Source organism: Aptenodytes forsteri, unplaced genomic scaffold, assembly GCF_000699145.1.
Source record: "Aptenodytes forsteri isolate BGI_AS27 unplaced genomic scaffold, ASM69914v1 Scaffold118, whole genome shotgun sequence".
Taxonomy (NCBI): Eukaryota; Metazoa; Chordata; class Aves; order Sphenisciformes; family Spheniscidae; genus Aptenodytes; species Aptenodytes forsteri.
In genome coordinates, this window is record NW_008795859.1 from 1,583,790 (window position 1) to 1,604,203 (window position 20,414).

The following is a 20,414-nucleotide window of genomic DNA, read 5'->3' on the forward strand; positions in this document are numbered from 1 at the left end:
AAATGCAAATAAATTCCCAGCTGAAGTCCTTGTTTGATTGGAAAGCAGCTGGCAAACAGTGGAGCTGTGCATAAAGTATTGTGGTTCATCTTTTGCTTTCAGAGTCCCCTTTGGTAACGCTGCTTTTTCCCCCACCCCCCTTTATATGTAGGCTGCCAAAATGGCAGAAGATGTTTTCCAGACTGTGGAGAAGGTGACCAAAGAGAAGGATGCCATTCACAAAGAAAAGATTGAAACTTTGGCCTCTTTGGAGAACTCTAGACAGACCAATGAGAAGCTACAGAATGAAGTAATCGCATTTAAATGCTTTTATATGAAATGTTTTGCCTAGTTGGTAAGGAACAACTGTTGAATTACAGAGAATTAGCTTAGGCAAGAGTGGATTCTGTCATCTTCCCACCACAATATTCAGTCTTGATAAAACTTACTAGATAGTGCATATTGATGGCAAATCTAGGTGCTTTATATAGCCATATAACCTATGTTCTTCTGTAATTTGGATGTGGTTTCAAATACTTTACAGCATATAAGGTCATGTCCCTTAAATCTTGGTGCAGCAACAAAAAAAATTATGTAATGGGAGTTCTGGATGCTACAGCAGCTTTTGCAGATCACAGAATCAAGAGACATGGGTTTAACTTCAAGGCTTAATCAGTCTTGCTGTATAGCTTTGGATAAGTTGCTTAGATGTGACCGCTCTGTGCTTCAGTTCCCTGGTTGTAAGTACGGGGTGCAACTTCACACTCCAATGAAGTGCTACAGAACTCTGAGTAACAGTGCTCCTAATGCACAAAAGTTACCGCTCCAGTTCTCACCTATAGTGCACTCCTTGCTCTGTACATCCTCTTTGTGATCTTGGCATGTGTAACGTTATCATTCCTTCTTTTTTTCCACTTTTCTGTTAATCAGAATTGTGATCTGACGAGGTACAAATTCTGCTGAGCTATGCACTATACAAATAGATGAGCACAGTGGTCCCAAAGAACTTCACAGTCCAACGTGTACAGCAGTTCCTCTAGGGACTTGTTCTTCGGTCTACGTCCTCCCACCACTTTGTGATACTTCAGGGTTCAAAGGAGGGAAAAATGTCCTCACAAATATCTTTTTCACACTCTTTTGCCCCAGCGTATCTAGTCTAACATTGAACTGGCATCTTTTCTGCAGATCTTGAGATCTGCAGGCCTCTTTTTGATGGCTCTTTCATCTTTTGCAGCTCACGTAATAATGGGTAGTGAACAGCTGGGCTAACCTAAATGCCACAGTTTGTGCTGAAACAGTACTGACTTCCAACGAGATCTGATGACTCGAGAATGAAAAGCGGTGACGTTAACAGTGGCAGGGGTTCACTTTCTGGATTTAAAAAAAAAAAATCCACAGGGTCCTGTAATGCCATGAGAATGGCTGAAGATTATCTGTTATGTAATATAATGTGTTGCTGAATGTGAACAAATAAGGTTCGCAAGCTTGTGCTGTTTACGTGGTAGATGCAAGCTCAGTAAATAGATACACAACAATTTGTCCCATGCAGCAAGACCTCCGAAAGGAATTCATTTCTTATGGGTGCAAGCACGACATACAGCCTACTGTTTCTCAGAAATTAAGGTATGGTAAAGCAGAACTTTTTATCAGTTGTCTTAGAGGAATAAAGATCAAGGGAACAGCTAATTTTAGCAACAAGCTTGAATTTAAAAAAACAGCAACAGTGCTTTGAGTTGTATAGCATTTAAAATGGAGGTGCTTTGGTGCTTTACCTTTTATATCAGGGTATATGCATCAGATTACTGTAAGCTGCTCTTCAGTGGACTTTGAATTCTTTGTGCTGCTTGACTCGAATGCAGAAAGTCTCATAACATTTTTTGTTAGACAAATGCTTCTCAGTACAAACAGGCTGAATTAATTTAAAGACTAAAGATGAAAAAGTGGAACAGCTCAGCTCAGGCCCCCATTTTGCTAAGTATCTTTTCTGAGTGCTACACCTAAGAACTGTATAGTTTCATTAGTGTAACGAGGGTTTTTTTCCTCTTTAAGTTGGACATGCTTAAACAAAACAACCTGAAAAATGAAGAGGAACTTAATAAATCAAAAGAGCTTCTAAATCTGGAGAACAAGAAAGTGGAAGAACTTAAAAAAGAATTGTAAGTATTTCAATGTTACATCTGTTAAACCATTCCTTTGTAGTTACATTTACCTTTCCTTTTTTTTTTTAAATTGTCTTTCAGTATCTCTCTCGTATCCTCACTTATAAGGCAGATATTAGGTCAAAATTAAATATTAGTTTGACATGTATAAAACTTGAAATCAGAATGCTGCTCCTGAATTGCTGAAGGGTATTGAAGCAAATCCTTCACTCTGAGGATTATTTCCGTTTGAAATAATTTGTTTGTTGGAGGAAGTATAGAGTTCTGCCACCTGAGGGCACTAGTTTGGAGTCTGGACTGGTAGCTAAGAGCAGCTTTGGCTAATTATTATTCCTGTTAGTTCCATAAGTCATTTTGTGATAGTTCTTAACCACTGCTCTGAGGTGAAGACCGGACACAAAGGAAATCAGCACACAGAATTAATACTAAGTTTCTGACTGACAGTTTTTACTGCTTGCTTTTAAAAACCTGCATGCTTGTATAGGCAGCAGCTTCCTTTGAGGAAGGCAGGATTTCATTCTGTGAGCAATTCCTACCTGCCTCAGTGCTGGTGGGAAATGCCAAAGCAAACTAATTATTTCCAGACTAGTTGCTCTAATGCTAGAACAGCAAGGGGCTAGCAGACTCTGGTATCATGGAAAGACAAAATATATTAGACTGTAATTTGTCAAGCAGAAGTTATTTATAGAAGATATGTCCTTGAAAATCTTCAGCACTGAAAGTGTTCTCATGATCCTCATCACTTTGTGGTTTGGTTTTTGTTTTTTTTTTTTTCTTTTTCCTTAAGGTTAATCTTAGTCATAGACTATTGCTGAATGTGGTCTCTAATCATCAGTGGTATGAGACATTGTGGATAAGTGGAAGCTTGTCTAGTTGTTTTTAATTGATCTTTGTTGTCGTAATTATTTTGTGTGTTGCTTGTTTTAATTAGAGTAAGGAATTTGCTTGACAATAGGCATTTCTTGATCAGCAGGAGTGTGGGTGGAGAGAACGCCTTTGAGAGGTCAGTTGATGAAGGTAGTGCCCTTGTCTTTGCAAAGGAGAATAGAGGGAAGATTTTGCCCACAGGAGCTGTGACTGTAGGTAGGGACATGCTGCTGCCTCTAGAACAGCGCCTTTGGAGGTGGGAGGGTGCTACAGTGACATTGGTGGCCTTTGTAAAAGAGCCTTCCATGCAAAACTAGGATGAAGAAAAGCAGAAATACCGGCTGGATGTTGTGTATTCGTTTAGTACTGCCTACTGTCAAGTGCCCTTGCAGCTATCAGTTTGAAGCTCCTTGGCACTAAGCACAGGGGAGCATTTCACACAAATTGACCCCAGTATTTTGTGTGCTTTTTTTATAATGCCCTGAATCTACGCTTTAATGCCAAAAGCAAAAAGAGGAGAACTGGTTAGTACTGCAGTTCAGCAAACAGTCGTGGTTAAAAATAGGTATGTTCCTGCATCAGCAAGTAGGTTCACACCAAGATAATTTGAATCGATGTTCAGTGATGTGAGCTAGCCTGTTTAATCCAGTCTAGGTGGGTCGGATTAGAAATCGGTCAAGGTGAGACCAGATAGAAGAAATGGTTGGAAAATCTTAGCCATATTACATGCTGAACTCGAAAAGTAAATCAGACTTCCTTTAGTTTAAATGTGCCCAATAATAGACCATAGACTCCTTGTATTTTGAAGTGCTTGAATAAGTTTCTGACTTAGGGGTTCTTCTGCCTCCCAGAGTCATAAAAGTATTTTTAATATTCCAGTCAGGGTTTAACTCTGTGCAACGTTGGCACATGGGAGTACTGAAGATTCCTTTTCATGAAAACAAAACACAGTCATAAAAATTACTGTTTAATGAAATGAAGCACATCTTTTTTATTTTTTGAAAGAGATTGTCAAATCTTATAAAAACTTGTGTTAGTCACTTGTGTTACAGGCAGGCATGCAAAATATTTTTTTCAAAACTTTGTTGAAAATAAACTTACTTTAAGGAAACCACACATCTTAGTGGCAACATAGGTCAATGAAACCTGCAAATCCTTTTTTTTTCTTCAGCTTTTGTTTTGTCTTGGTTTCAGGTTTGTATCTGTTAAAATAATGGAATAGATTAGATACTTTCCTGTTTTGCCTCCTGTGATCTTGCACATTCTTGTATGTTTGGATGTCAGACCTTGTAGGGAGTATTTAAATAAGCGGAACTGTAAGCTTTTTTTTTTTTTCTTTTTTTTTTTTTTCTTTTTTCCTTCCCCCCCCCCCCTTTTTTTTTTTTTTTTTTAACAATTCTCATGTTTTCCCTCTGGCTACAGAGTTCACTTCAGAGAAAGTCTAGGCTATTAACCTCGCCAACACTCTTGTCAAACCCTACCCTGTATTTCTAAATCCAAGCATTTGCTAACCATCGGAAGCATGCAGAACTAGCAGTCTGAACTTACCTTCCACTTCTTTGAGTATCTGATACATTTAAAGGAAAAGGAGTTTTGTGCTGCTACTGCTTTTCAGGGTTAAACCTGTCCCCGTGCATCTGAAGTATAGATTGTCACCTTTATTATAGATCCCATTAGACACGTGACCTAGATGTATTTTTCCAAGCTGTGAAGCTGAATCTCTCCCACAGTTTTTTCTTGCCTCTCTCGTTCCTATGGTAACGATGTACTCTCTGTCCTCGCAGCGAAGCGCTGAAGCTGGCAGCAGCTCAGAAGTCCCAGCAGCTTGCAGCTTTGCAAGAGGAGAACGTGAAACTTGCCGAGGAGCTGGGCAGGAGCAGGGACGAAGTCACAAGTCATCAGAAGGTAGAGTGGCTGGGACGTTTCCCGATCTATGGTGCAAGTGCTGTGCATGCTGTTTCCGCTGATGCCTGGGTGACGTTGCACTGCATGTTTGTGCTTGAAAGATGAGTTGTTCTGAGAATGTTTTAACATAAATTTGGAAGCCACCTGCATTGGGAGGTTAGAACTGCAGGCTAACAGAAGGTTACGTAACCCATGAAGGATACTTAGGAGGCTTGGGAATAAGCATAAATTAAATATGCTTTAGCCAAATGTATTAACAGACACTTGCTATTTCTGTCAGGAGTAATTTTGTTATCCAACTGTGGAAATCTCCATCTACCCAGTACTAAGGAAATCTAGCAATTTAATTCTCCTCCTTATTCCTGCTCTCCCTTCCCACTAAAAAAGAGTATTTAGGATGTATTTCAGAATACTGTTTGAAACTACTTGGTTGGACTCTGTCTCTAAAAAGCACTATGCACATGTATGCTTGCTTAAACTTCATACTGTGCAGGTACATGAACAGTGCTGCAGCCAGGAGGACTGGAATCGATGTAAGATGTTTTTCTGGCGGTAGTTTACAGGGGAGAAAAGGGCTCTCTTAAATTTTATTTTTTATTTTTTACTATTACATTTGAACAGGCTGTTTGAATCTTAAAGTATGGGCTTAGTTACACAGCTTATAACACTGGTACTTGCCAAAAGATAAATTAGATTTACAGCCATTAAATATGGTGGTTTTAGTTCTTGTGGAACAAATCCAGTGACAGCCACACCGTGAAGACATCTTTGGAAGATCTGGTCCAAAAGCAAGAACGTAGAAGGCATGGGTTTATATATTGCCTTTCTGAGATAGCACGCGTGCAGAAGAGGGGTATGCTTGTTCCCAGTGACAGTGGAACAGATCTCTTCCATCCTGCAACAAAGCCTAATATTTTTAAAACCAAGAGGCTGACTTTTCTTCAAGGGTCCTGTTTGGAAATACTGAGGATCAGTGACTACAGATCTGGCCAGTTTCTAAATCCTTTTGGCTGCTGACAGGAGTAACGCACGAGCTCCTTCATCCTAGAGAGCCTGTGGAGATGATTAACAAGAGTCCCAGACGTGTGGGCTCAACCACTGACTCATGCTGCATCTGAGTAGTGGTGTGGTAAGAGAATGCTGTCATCCTAAACAGCCAGTGGGAGCTCTGCTCCCCACTCCCACATGTTTTCTTAAATTATTTCAGAATCTTTGAGGCAACCTGTTATTTTCAGAAAGAGTTGTAAATTGAAAAGTATTCGGCAACATTGGTCAAACCTTTCTGCCTATTATATGTAGCCAGAGTTGATATACAGAAAGTCCCCGAGGGAAGGGAACCTTCAGCCCACAAGGCACGGGCTGGCGGTGGTCACTGCAATCTCAGTCTGTGGCCTCCGTTGTTTCCAGGTGACCTTGTGAAGGAGTCCTGCTGTCTGCATCCTGCCTGCTGTGGATCTGTCAGCAGGGATCCTTCTCTCATTGCCAGGATAGACAGCTGTAATCTGTGAAGCACAGGGATTAGTCGATCATCTTGCACACTGGAATATTCTCAGTTCACTTGCACCATAGCCTTTTCCGCCCGTGAGTAGATGGCTCCAAGATCACAAATCTGGAAGATCTGCTAGAGCTTGGAGAAACAGTCTGTTTGCCTTCTTCAGCCATTTGTGTTGCATTATGTCCTCTTCTGCGAGGAAGATGTAATCTGAGTCTTGGAAATGTGGGAATGCCGCCTGTTGCATTTCCTACATGTAATATTTGGACTGTGGTGGCTTTAGGTCTAGTGAACTGCACAACCTCCTAAAAGACTGGAAGAGGCCTTTGGTATTCCAGGGAGCTGTGTTGTGGCAAAAGGAGCGAAGGCAAAATGGTGTCATTTAAAATGCAGGTTTCCTTCCAAGTGTCACATAACTAACGAGTGCAGCTCTTCTCAGTTCAGTATTGTTCAGGTCTCGTTGGCAAAACGTGCGGTCTGTCTGCCCAGAACTGTCGTATTTCCTGGTTACTTGGGAGTGGAGGCAGATGTTCTCCTAAAAAGCATTCCCTGTCTCATCTGGAGCATGTGAAGTCTAACCAGCCTTTTCGTTCTGATAGAAACCTGCTGTTATCCTGAGGAACAGGACTTTTTCCGTGTTTTCTGCAGAACCTGACCTTCCAGTCCCCTCGTTCTACCTTGGACTCTGCCGAGTTCTCTTAATGAAACGGCAACAAAACCAGCTGGCCTTGAGGATTCTCGGACAGCCCTATCTTGGGCTAGCACAGTCTCACTGATCCCCACCATCACTTTCCTTTGCTGTCACTCGGGTGAATGTACACTGCGTTTAGGCACCAAATTGCAGCATGTTGTGGGCTTCCTTGGTTCAGGCTGTCTGTGGGGAGTGAAAAAAATGTTACCATGAAGAATTGCTCGATTAGATTTTAGAGAACAAGTGTCTGTGGTGGCAGCGAAGAGGTTAAACACAGAGCAGGATTGCTCATGGAACTGCTTTTATGCAGTGGATACTGAAAAATTGGACAGTAGGGAGGAAAGCACAGAATGTAGCAGTGCTTCAGTCTGTGTGAGTTTCTGTGCATATGCCTATTAAAATGCAGTAAGAAAGGTAGCAAGCATATGTCTTAAGTATTCTGAGCAGTCGCTATGGTAACTATATAAATTCTAGCAAGTGTGTTAGTCAATTGGGTTAGTGAATCTGTGGCTGCATGTGACACACTTTGCAAAATTAATGAATACTGTTTCATGAATGATTTATCCTGACATCTAAAGGTTAAAGTGTCTTATACTAAAGATGCTGAGGGGTGCTTTTCTGTATTGATCCATAAGTAATTAGCTGTCTGTAATTAGTTAAAGATTCACATTCAGATAGATAGGAGCTCGGGGAACTTTCCTGGCTTCAAATTATTTGTTGTAGCATTTTGGGAGCCTTAGACCTGCCCAGGTATTTTAACTTCATTGGAAAAAGTGTAGAAATATCTACTAGCTCGGCTGGTCCATCTTTTATTAAAGGTATGCGAGAAGTCTGCTCTGAGGCTAATGAGAGAGTGAGCGGATTGCTGGAGGAATGTTGATGAGAGAAGGGGTGTCCTTTCTCCTTTTCTACCACAAAGCTGCTCAAGGCTTGATCCATAACTCGATGCAGCTGCAACAGGGGTTTAGAAGCTGCACAACTCCCTAACATCTTGTCCTTTACTTTTCTCTCTTTTAAATCCACTTCTGTCTTGGTCTGTACAAAAAACACTCATCTCCACAGCCAACCAGGGAACTAAAAGGGAGGAGAGATGCAGGGTTTATGCTCACAGTCTTGGAGCATTCCACAGATGTTGAAGGATTTTCTGAGTTAAACAGGCACCACAATCTTTTCCTAAAAGAAACCGATAAAAAGGTGGGGGGCGGATGGGACGGGGAGAGCATCATGGAGCTCTGTGGACATGGCCTCTGGGGAGTAAAGGGTGAATAATGTCAGTATGAGGTTTTTCCAATTGCAAGTGGCAGTCAAGAGCATAAACACCAGAAAGTTAAGCTGGCCTGGGGTGAAACGAGGCAATTTGTTTGTGGAACGTGGCCTGGTTAATGCTGCACAGTGTGACCGTAGAGAAATGCTAGTGCTGGTAGAGGAAAAGTAGTCCAAAAAACCAGCTGGAAAAGTGTGATGCACAGGAGATTGCAACATGAGTCTGAGGGAGGAGAGAGGCCATATAAAATAGATGCCAGAGGGTGTTCTGGAGAGGTGCAGCTCACTGGGATTTGGAAGTGAAACATTTCTCAGAATTTTCATATTCTTTTTTCCTTCTCCTTTTTTGTCATCAGTCTGTACAGCTGTAAGGAGTTCATATAGGCTGCCTCTGTGTAGGAAGCAGACAAAAATTCTCGGAAACGGGCTATACTTTGTGCTGCTAGTGAAATTGCTGGTTTTGACTTGCCTGCAGGAAAAATTTGGTCATACCCCCATAGTACTATGGCTGCTCACAGTCTACTGTGGTCACTTTCCTTGAGAGAGACATTTTGATTTTCTTTAAGATTCCTTAATATAAGTCTCTCTACACCCTTCTACTATCTATTTTTCGTATCAATGAAGTTGTCTGATTAAGCCCCAGCAAAATGATACCGATTAATCTTAAACCTGGAAGGCTTAACAGCACTGCAGTACACGAAAGGAGAAGGCAAGTTGTCAGAAAACATGGAGGAGACAATTTATCTAGGTGAGCTGCATTTAGCCTAGTCTTGGAGGCTGGCAGACAACCTTCCTTTTCATTGGAACTTGCTTAACGCTTTCTGTGCCTGTCTGTGCCAAACCTGAATGCCTGCAAAGTGCTGAAAGGATTTAGTCAATAAGAGACTATTTGCTGCTGTTCCCGGGGCTCTGAGGTTTCCATTATGAATGTATGTATTGCTAACCTTGTGGATGAACCCTGAATGCTTGTGAAATCTAAAGAGAGATTGTCTTCAAGCCAAGGCACTGGTAGTTGCTACTATAAGCAGTTCTGTAGGGCAGTAATTGCTGACTTCGGCCATTGAGTAAGAAGAAAGGAGGAGATGGTGAAAAATAATTAATTGGCCTGAAAACGACTTAATTTCTTAACCTTATCAGAAGTTCAGTTACCATAGTGTTTCTGTGGTGGGGCTTTACAGTTTTGTTGTTGTACAAATTATGGTTGGTTGTTTTGTTTTGCTTTTCCTAAACCTATGTGTGCCTGTCAGTTTGGACCCCAAGAACCTGCAGCAACAGTATTTTCAGTTGAAGGCCTTGCTAACTGTGAGGGCTTAAGGTGACCCTGCCGAGTTACAGGTTCAGGATACAGTAACAGACACTAAACCAACAGCTTTAGGGATCAATAATTTATCTCTAAATAATGGTACAGTAACAAATACGGATCAGTAGTACAATTATCCAGGTCAAAACAACAGCAAATCCAGTAATTCACCGATATGGGGCTAAACTTAATAGCCAGGCGCAGAAAAGCTTATGGTTCTATTTGCTGTGCATGGGACCCGGAAATATCGTATAAGACAATACTAGCCTCACACCTCTCTTGTGTGCACGGGACATGAAAATACTATATAAAGCAGTCATAGCCCCTCACTAGCTAATATTCTTGGTCACTGAACAATTTGTGTTTGTGTGTGTGTGTTGTCCTAGTAGAAAATGGATTACTTTGAGGATTTTTAGGCTCTGTAGCCTCTCCCATGTTTGTTTTATGATGATAATGATGCTCTGATATATTATACTAAGGAAACAATCCTTAGTGTATTAACTGTAGTCTTTTTGTACTTGTGTTTTAGCTGGAAGAGGAGAGATCAGTACTCAATAACCAGTTATTAGAGATGAAAAAGAGGTAAGTTGTTTTTTCTGATGTGTGTTTAACTGTACAGTCCTACAGAAAACTTCAGAAAACATAATACAAAAACAGCGCTAAGAAAGCGGTTCTTTTCTATTGTATCATAGTTAAAAGTCCTGAGATTGTTACACAGATTGGCTTACAGATGATATCTTCCCTATTTTCTTTATTAAAAGTGAGAAGGAAATGTAATTGTATTAATGTAAGAACACGTTAAGAAGTGGTATTTACCATTTCCTCCTTAGTTACGCACCTCTTGCATTGTAGTAGTTTTCTTCATTTTCAGTAACCAGTTTAGTGTTTGGTTTTAGTCTTCTCTGGAATAGTGGATTGTCCATTAGTCTGATAAATATGTGTGTGTACAGATCTGACCCACCAAGTTCTTAAAGAATAATGGAAAAATACAGTGATGCTAAGGATTGTTATTTAAAAAAAAAAAAAAAAAAAAGAAAGAAAAGCGGCGGGTATTCAGCCTTGAATGGATTGTTCCCATAGTTTGGGGATATTGAGTTCGTTGTGGCAGTAATTATTGCAGTTCATTCAGCACTGTTTTTAAATACCAGGAGATTTGTCCTGGGTGACTGGGGCATCCATTTGTAAACTGTGCTGTTCAATAAATGGTCCCAAGTTACAAAATTTACTGTCTTTCTGCAATACATGTATGGAAAGCTAGTTGGCTAAGTGCTACAATGTCTTTAGGAAAATGTGGGCTTTTCAAAAGCAGTTATATAAATCCTTAGGAAAAGATGCAGCTCTCCATGACACCACGTGTTCCAGGAAAAACAAACAAACCCCTCTTAAATGGTTGCAACAAAGAACAGTGAGTGGTACTTTGGTATTTATGCACATCCTTAGCTACTCAGTGTTATACACTGATCCCTTTTGTATTCCCTAATAATCTGTTACCTGGGAGGTGGGTCATACTCTGTTGTAGCTCACACTCTTCTAAAGGGCAGGAGGCACATAGGGTATCACACAAGCTAAAGCTTCCTCGGAGAATGTAAGAGTTTGATCAGTTGTTATACAGAGAGGCAAGTGAGCAGCTGAACCTCCAGCTTTAACCAACCTTATGAACTGGATCACTCAACCTTTAGCCGCATAGAATAGCGTAAGTGTAAGTTATTTTTTTTAAGATGAGGTGAAGGAGAAGATAAGGAGAGAAATCTTTAGCTGGTGTAAAGGCCATTTGACATCCACAATAATTAGTATGTTTACACCAACTGAGGATCATCTCCAGCATATCTGATGTGGAGGAAGGGAGGGAAAAAGAGGATATTAGTACTGCTGACAGCTTAGAATGCTGTTTATAGCCTGTTATTTAACATGTTTTAAAACATGTATTTTAAATAGTTGAGAGTTTTTTAAATAGTGTATTCCTGAAAGTTACTTGGGGGAAGGAAGGAGGGAATGGGGACCCAAGATTCATTCAATACTTTCCAGCAGTTCTGTTTCATACCATACATTTTAAAAGACGAATTCTGTAGTAAGTTATAAAAAGCAAGGTGTGTGGCTCTGATTTTCCTTCTCCTGTTTTTACTCTGAGCTGCCTGAAATAACCTAGATAATTATGAAATCATTAAAGTGAGTTTTAACATTACTTCACCTTCAGTTGGTTACACTGAGATGCCCAAGTTTGGCTTAATGACATTTCTCAACAGTGTTGAATAAACTCCAATAGAAAGGATAAAACAAGTAGCAGAAACAGTCAACCTCACTGAAGCAGACTGCAGGCCAGTAGGGGTTAAAATACGCCAGCATATGACATTATTTGCAACGAAAAAAGTTAGGCTGAATGAAGAGCTAATTAAATAAAAAAGTGTCTCTAAATTCCCAAATTCTCGTGAAGTTGGTGATGAGTGATGATTTCTTCCTTTTGTCTTAAGAATTTGAGATACTGAAAAAGAGACATCTTCTTGTTTCAGTTAGGTCAAATTTCTAGCAGTAATTTTCCTGCCTTCCTTCCACCCACAGGAATTCTCTTCCTCTAGTTTAGCAAGTCCCTCTATGAAATAGTCCGGCTAGGAGTAACAGGAGTTTGATATTTATGAATCTAAGGGGGTTCTATGTTACTTCAGCTTATTAGGTTCATTGTGGGTTGCTAACTGTCTTACTGTCTTTGAGCTTGCGCTATTTATCAATACTCATTTCATTCCTCTCTCTTCCCTTTCCTACCCTTGCTTCCTTTGCTATATCTGTGTGTCTTTAATGGTAAGACTCAAGAAAGTCTATCCACGTTATTTTTTTTTTTTTTTTTTTTTTTTTGCTTTTGTTTTGTAAAATACTCAGCTATATATATCTCTCTCTATATATATAAAAAAAAAGTCTATATTTTTTACCAAAACAAAAAAGCCCCTTGGTGCAAATTTAGTTCTTCCTTAGAATATTTTGCATTTCTACTCCATGTTTCTAACATGTGGTTCTTGTTATCTTGCATTTTTAAAGCTTGCCCAGTAACACTTTAAGGTATTTGCTTCATTCTTAGAATTTCTTATTTTTGTAGTAAGGGAAGAATCTGGGTGATTTTTTTTTTTTTAATGTTAAAACAAAAGAAAAACCTCTCTCTCCCATGACGTCCACACACTGCTCAAAACATGGTTTAGCCTCCTCAAGAAAGTGAAATTTTAAAATGGTGTGTGAAATGACAAAGTAATTTTTATTGTTGTTTTTCTTTAATCCCTGCTGGCAAGCAGATATTTTGGACTTGAATTGGCAGGGAAAAAGTTTAAGTTCACTGGATCAATTCCCCCCCCCCCCCCACAACCCGATAAAATAAATACTTTCCACAAGATTTGTCTTGCAAGTTATCACTATGTAGTTACTTCACATTCAACATACGCTCCTTACATTCACTATCTCTCATATGAATCATACCACAAATGATCCTGAAGCTGAGAGCATCAGTGGGGTAGACTCTCAGCTGATGCTGGAAGTGAACTGTGATCTACACTTATGTGTAAGTAAGTAGTGACATATACCTACTATATTTGTAGGTTTTCCAGTATCAAAGTTTTAGAGGGCCTCCACCTGGAGCTGTAAAGCATGGTTCCTGGAGAGACTGCCCTGTAAAAGAAAAACAACAGTGCTACAGTACAGGGACTGTTTTTTCCCCCTCTTGTTTTCTCTCCTCTTTTCTTCTCTTGTTTCTCCCCCTTCTGTTACAGTATTCTAGACTCCTATATTGAATTTGTAAATATATATTTATATGCTCACAAACTGTTAGCCTTTTCAACCACCTAAATGCTTGTGGTGGCTGCAACCAAGCCCAATAAATGGCAAGTTAACCGTATTTGTACAAAAAGCATATATTTGGTCTTGATCTCCAAGGTGAAGATCTGACTAAAAACTGGAAACATTGGCTAAATAACAAGCTCTTGTGCATGAGATGAGTCACTGGGGTTTCCATCTGCCCTTCTATGGCTGTGTATATAGCAAAGGGAAGCCCGGGTGAAGTCTCAGGTACAGGAGAGCTTGCGAGCAGCAACTTCCAGATGTACTTTCCCATCTCCCCTGCCTTAAGTAAACGCTGGATTTGCAGCTCGGTGGATTGGAGAGGGCAGCTGTGCTCTGTCAGCAGCGTCCCATGCATTGGTGGCACATTTCTTTCCCACACCACCACCCTGCGCTTTTGATCCAATTCAGCAAAGCATTTAAAAACATGGGTTAGGCTAGAGCGTGTATGTAATCCTGCTGAAGAACACAGAGATTGCTGTCATGCTTTTAGTGCTTTGCTGAGTCAGGGTTGGCGAGGAGATCTATTAAATGCTGTTGCCCTTTTGGTTTTTGTGAACAGGGTATGACTTGTATTTGAAGGCAAGATCGTGCAGTCTGCAATTTGTTGTGTTTCTGCTTCTATTAATTCTCTCATTGTAAAAATACCAAAACCAAAATCAACCTTTTGGTTCTTGTTTGGTAGCTGCATCAGCTTCTCTAAACCCCAGATTCTCCACTTGCTGCTTCCATTCCCGAGTACAATCTTAACAATGAAAGAATTGCATTAATTGCGCTCTCATTGTTGGGTTTCCTATTTATCTTGAGTCAGTGAGATTTACTGTGTTTCATGGTCTGGGTATCATGGCTCTCACTAACTGTAGATACCGTGGATATGAAAACTTCTCCATTTGAACTTAATAGCTGTCCCCTACCTACTGAGCATCGTCACACAAGGACGTGTTCTGCTCTTGAGCCCTTGAACAGTCCTAAGAGAGTGTAGTTTTGTTTAGTTACTTAAAATGGTTGTGCCACTTGGTATCTTTGAAGTATTGGCTACTTCGTGCTTTTTGTGTAGTGGGTATGCATTCAAGTAGCCTAGTTTAGCTTCAGCACTCTTGGCTAGTAAGAAGAGAAGCAGCTCACTGCTGTGGCAGTGAGACCATGATCGTCTAAGCCAAGATGTATGGAATTGCACAGAGAATACCTGCAGAAGCTCGGAGAGTTGACAGCTAGCTGCTGGGCACTCCTTGGTGCTCTGAAAAGCAAGTTTCTCTCCTAGATAAGTAAACATAGATTTTGGAGTAACAATTTTTTTTTTTTTTTTTTAAACAAACAAAAACCTTTCCGCTTGTAAGGAGCTTTTGTAGCAATAGTCCTCACATCAGAGGACAATTGCTCATCTGTGTGTATTCTGTGACCAATCAGGAAGACTCATTAGCATCAGTGTGAGGATGTCATAGCTATGGTACCTTAAGATCACCGTCAGGACAGGAATTGTAGGCAGAAGTTGCATCTCTTATTAGATCAGCTGAAAAGGTTGGGAAAACTGGACATACAGAAGGGGTTTGTGCCTGCTCTGGAGGATTTCTTTTTAACCCTTCTTGAAGTAAAACAAATCCCACATGGTTTTGTGCTGAAACCGAAGTTAAAGGCCCAGAAACTCTCAAAGTACGTGTTTCAGGAAATAATGATGTTACTGAAATTAGTGAGGACCAGCTGATATTTCCAGCATCATCAATGCTTTGCATGACAACTTGTATAATGAGCTTTGCATGTATGTTTTGTTGCTTGTTAATAATTTTCAAGAAGTAACAAAACGCTGAAGTTAGGTTTTGTGGAACATTGTGCAACATGTTTGTTTATCCTGTATCTCCCCAGTCTATTAACTTGCTTCTTTAAATTCAAATGGATACGATGATATGCAGATTCTGGCATGTACTACCTAGGTAAAGTTTTTGCTTTGTTTCTGCAGTTGTAACATCTGAAATGTTTATACATATATAAAATCTCAGTCAAGTACAGAATTGAAATTGGCTTTTTAAGAACCACTTCTTACAGTAGTCTAATACTTGAAATTAAACAAAACTTCTTTAGGCGACTACAGTAATCTATTCTTTAGATGATTTCTGGTTGTATTTGGTTTTCTTTTAGAGAATCAACATTAAAAAAAGAAATTGATGAAGAGAGAGCATCTTTACAAAAATCCATCAGTGTTACTAGTGCCTTGATCACACAAAAAGATGAGGAACTGGAAAAACTCAGAAATGAGGTAAATGAGGAACAGTCGGATGCTTCTTAATTTCGGATTAAGTTGTGGCTAGAAGCATATGGCTTTGTATGCTTGCTACTGAAGAGCTGGCTAATTGTTTTTCTTTATTAATTTAGCATAGTTAAACCTTAGAATTAAATCTTTAGAATCCGTGCCTGGTTAGGTGACTTCTGGCGTGTATTTTTGGTGGCTATTTAGCCCTTACTACTTCATTCTGGAAGGCCTAAGCATTCTGAAATCTTACAGATCATGGTGCTCCGTGGAGAAAATGCTTCTGCAAAAACCTTGCAGTCAGTGGTTAAGTCACTGGAGTCTGACAAATTGAAACTTGAGGAAAAGGTGAAGAACTTGGAGCAAAAACTCAAGGAAAACAACGAACAGCCTTTAACTGTAACTAGCTCCTCAGGTAAAAGAGAGCGCCTCTTTACTGTCTCTGTGCCTTCAGCTTTAATCTTGTAGATTTTTGCAACTGTTAACCAGATAGTTAAAAGGAGGTTTAACTAATTGAACCTCCTGTGACAGGTGACTTTCCCATTGTAGAACACAGTAAGATTTGAATGAAGGAAATCTGACTAGCTGCAAAATATGAAAGCCACCGATGTTGCCAGTTAACCCCGTTTACACCGGGGTGGGGGACAATTTGACTTGAAATGAAACGTGCATAAACCATAAAACTTTATCCTGTTTGTGGTGGGGCTTCTGTGCAAGAGCCTCTCTCAGTCTGATTTTGTTTTTCCTTGCTGTAGCTGCAAAGTAATGTGTAGGCATTGTATCAAAACCACCTACCTGAGCGCAGGACTGGGAATCCCACATTTCAGACACTCATGCTTACCTTATGCCGAGCTTCTTAAGCTTCTTACCACTGTAGTCTCATCTCTCAACAGAGGAGTGTTCCTTTGCAGATCTGTGAATGTTAGCTGTCACCTATACATACATTTTTGGTATTTTAATAAGTAACATGCAGTATTGAATATGCTTCCATAATGCAGTGGTCAAAAAAATTCCTCAAAGAAGTCACCCTTGCAGAAGCTTATACTGAGTGATTAGAAAGCAGTGAGAATAAGATGGTTTGGAGACTAGAGAGTATTACATTGTTTCAGTCTCTGACTAAGCCATTGTATGTTTCATAATTTAGATTACTGAATACTTATACCTTGTTTGTTTTTGTTGGTTTTCTTCTTCAAAGGTGACATTGCTGCTAATCTACTTCAAGATGAAATTGCAAAAGAGAAGCAGGTATTTGATCAGAAACATCAGCATGCTAAAACAGCAGTGTGTCTATAGGCAGAGTGAAATATTTTTCAAAAGACAGTTCCTACCGGATTTTGTAAATCAGGATTATAATGGGCAGATTTATCTTGTAACCTTCTGCTTCTGAAGGAAATATTAATGACAGTAAATATTAAGAATCAAGTGATGAGTGATACCGGAGAAATAGTTCAGGTTGTTGGAACATGAGGAAGCAAGCAGGAAAGCAGGGGTGGCAAGTTTTGACCTGCAGTCTGTTGGTGAGGTACAGCGCAGCAGAGCACACTCATAAACTGCTCCTTGCTGTTCTTCCCAAAGGTTTCTCGGATGCCAACAAGGAATAAGGTATGGCCCACCTGAATCTGTGGTGCTTGCCATCTTGGAGAAATGGGTTACCTGAGCTCCCATGCTACTTCTAAGCTTCTGCAGTTGAAAATGTTGATCTTTGCTGCTTCTTAACTGCAGAACTTTACTCAGAATGAGGCTTGGCAGCAATGGGGCAAGGAAGTTGCTCAGTTAGTATGTGCTGGTAACAGGAAAAATGTGTATCAGAGAGTATGATCATCATAATGAACATGTGAAGCGCTGCCATGCAACAGGCTGCCTGTGACAACAAATGCCTAGGAAACACGGTTAGAATAGAAGCACCTTCTGCTCGTTATAAAAGTCCTTGTTAGATCAGTGGTGTCAGTCATGTTGATTAAAAAAATCTCCTTCCTAGCCTGTACAAAGATCAGAAGTAGTGCAATTAACATACACTAACCACCAATCTTTTTCTGTTTTTCTTCCTCCTTGAACTCACCTGCTGATGGGAACGCTTCCTTCCAATCAGCACGAGGTTTGTTCCACTTCTTGGCTTCCTTTATTTTATTCACTATGTTAATTTGCCAAGCATTACTTGATTACATTCAGCGGTGCTGCTGCAGTGCTGGCCTGCTGATCTCTGTGGCTCAAACTAGCTTTGGGAGATGCCGTACGGGTGCGCTGCGCTGTCCCGCTGCCCCTCCAGGATAGCTCTGAGAGTATCTGCTAGAGCTGCAGGGTCAGAGGAACAGAGACGCCATTCTGATCAGAATTACACAACTGGATTTACGTTCAAAATGTAACATTAGAAAAAGAACTCGATCTATCAGTGGTGGGTTGAGACCCACCGATGTCTGTCAGACATGTTGGCTGGGCAGAATTACCTAGCTCCCTGGACATAAATCATACTGAGGGTCTCGGAGGTCCTTTGGGAAGTTCCTATCCCTTGTTCTTTCAGTGTCCACAGGTGCTCTTTGTAATACAACAATCCAACGGTAAGAGTTAATGCAGATCTGCATGTGTCAGTTTGAGGGCCGTTCCTTTGTTGCTCGCCTTCTCTGAAGTGCAGTCCTCAGCCCGCTGACTGTCCTTGTTCTTGACTATCATAGATTGACTTCCTGAATTCAGTGATAGTAGATCTGCAAAGAAGAAATGAAGAATTGAACTTGAAAATACAAAGAATGTGTGAAGCAGCCCTCAATGGCAACGAAGAGGAGATAAATAACTATGACAGGTATAAATCCTAAAGGAAACCTTGGCTTGTGTTTTGGGAGCTGTTGGTAGCAGTCTGTTCTGCCAGCTGCACAATGCGCCAGCCTGATTTCAGCTGTCAGGAAGGACAAACGTAGCTTTCTCTTGAATTTAGGGTGATTTGAATCCAGCCTCCTTTTTAGGTCCTTTGCTACGGTGTACCTGGTGGTGCAAAATGATCCTCTGTAGTTATCGATCACAAACACTGATGTATCATAACATATTTGTTGTCAGTCTTGGTTGAGTTTGACCCTTCCCAAATTAAGTAGAAGAGTCTTTGCTCTCAGGAGGCCGATAGCTGCATTGAGACGGGGAGATCCAGTCCAGAGAAAGAGAACTAAAACTTCTTTGATATATTGTGACTCCAGATCTCTTCTATCAAGAAAAAAGAGAAACTAGTTTACATGTATTTCTTTTCTAAATAATGTCTGTATTTGTTGAAATATTTATACAAACAGAGCAGTTTGTTTAGTAAATATTACAGTATAAGGGAATATGGGGGGTACTGCAAGGTAGTCAAGATGTCAGAAGATCTTCAGAAGGGGTTTTGTAATTTTTGTTTGTTTGTTTTTGTTGACCACTGTAGTGCTTCCTTAGTCTCAGTGATTATGAGGCAGGCTATCGTGCAGGGCAGGGAAGCAGGCCTTTCTCCTTTATGAAGGAGAAGTACCCTGCTTGACTTGCCCTGGTGCTGATCTTGCAGTGAGGAAGAAAGCCTGTCAAAGAAGAAACCTCGTCTCTTCTGTGATATCTGCGGCTGCTTTGATCTTCACGACACTGAAGATTGTCCGACGCAGGCACAGATGCTGGAGGAGCCACCCCACTCAGCTTACCACGGCAGCAGGAGAGAAGAACGCCCCTATTGCGATACCTGCGAGATGTTCGGGCACTGGACGGCCGACTGCAATGACGACGAGACCTTCTAATGCGACGTGCGGCCGGGAGGATAGACTGTCTGTGCGTGCTAATCGGACGATTTATACCACCAGCATTTGTGTGTGCTGAATGTCAGGAAAAGGGACAGCGTTTCTTGACCCCTCGCTCCCATTCCCCTTGCCCATCCACTCCAGAATCAGTACATGGATGAATATTTTGCTCCTCCGCTAATAAATACCCTATCTCCCTTTAATAAACTTAAGTGAAATATAAATAAATGATTTAACAAATGACTTTATGCTATTTCTTCCCAGGTTCTGGGTTTGTTCCCACTCTTAACAAGAAATGCCCCTGTGCTGTTGCATCTGTTGAGGGGAAGACATGTATAGGAACGAAGCACTATAGTTCTATTAAAGCTTATTTAAATACTTTAAAATGATGCTGTTAATTTTCGTATTTGCACTAAACCATTTTAAGGCTGAATTTGTACATTTAGATTTTTAAGCTTTTTTTGACACTGGACAGGGTTGAGAAATGTTTCATCTTTATCTTCATTTACTCGTTTGACTGTGATTTCGCTCACTGAACGTGAGCTCTGGGCTGCAGTTTGACGGCAGTGTGAAACACGAAATCATGAAGCAGGTAAGAAATGGAGCTGCTGTGGCGTTTTTTGGAAACCTGTATGCTGTGCACACCTAAAACAGTTCGTGGGACATCCTTTTTTTTCCTTTTTTTTTTTTTTTTGCGTTCTTTCAGCTTCTCTATAGTGTGTGTGGGGTGTGTGTGTATATATGCATATATATATTAAAGTTATATTTTGGAAAAAAAAAAAAAAAGGTGTGTCTTCTTTCGTATCTTTCTGTTCCGTTAGGAATGTCGCGGGCTCTGCCGGAGGACAAACGCGCCCTGCGGCTGCGCTGTAAATAAACAGAGAAACCTTAGCAGCGTTGTGGGGCGTTTCTGCTAACGCTTCACGCGACCCCTCCCGCAGCAGGCTTTCGGTAACGGCCGACCAA

General features: G+C 40.6%; 2 protein-coding genes across 11 annotated transcripts in view; both read left to right on the forward strand.

Moving 5' to 3' along the window:
• The window catches only part of CLIP1 (CAP-Gly domain containing linker protein 1), a 64,724-nt gene extending 45,032 nt beyond the window's left edge, over positions 1-19,692 (forward strand). For 9 of the 10 annotated variants that reach the window (XM_019473285.1, XM_019473286.1, XM_019473287.1 and 6 more), the window contains 10 exons: positions 152-289; positions 2,029-2,135; positions 4,790-4,910; positions 10,186-10,238; positions 15,603-15,720; positions 15,967-16,126; positions 16,907-16,956; positions 17,801-17,806; positions 18,381-18,505; positions 19,226-19,692. In XM_019473285.1, the coding sequence (XP_019328830.1) occupies positions 152-289; positions 2,029-2,135; positions 4,790-4,910; positions 10,186-10,238; positions 15,603-15,720; positions 15,967-16,126; positions 16,907-16,956; positions 17,801-17,806; positions 18,381-18,505; positions 19,226-19,448 (1,101 nt within the window). In that variant the 3' untranslated portion in view covers positions 19,449-19,692. The remainder of the gene's footprint in view (positions 1-151; positions 290-2,028; positions 2,136-4,789; positions 4,911-10,185; positions 10,239-15,602; positions 15,721-15,966; positions 16,127-16,906; positions 16,957-17,800; positions 17,807-18,380; positions 18,506-19,225) is intronic. The other variant, XM_009283883.2, reaches the window with a different exon arrangement.
• Positions 19,693-20,031: 339 nt separating this feature from the next.
• Positions 20,032-20,414, forward strand: part of VPS33A (VPS33A, CORVET/HOPS core subunit) — a 9,239-nt gene continuing 8,856 nt past the window's right edge. Inside the window, exon 1 of the mRNA XM_009283966.2 lies at positions 20,032-20,040. Coding sequence (XP_009282241.1) covers positions 20,032-20,040 — 9 coding nt within the window. The remainder of the gene's footprint in view (positions 20,041-20,414) is intronic.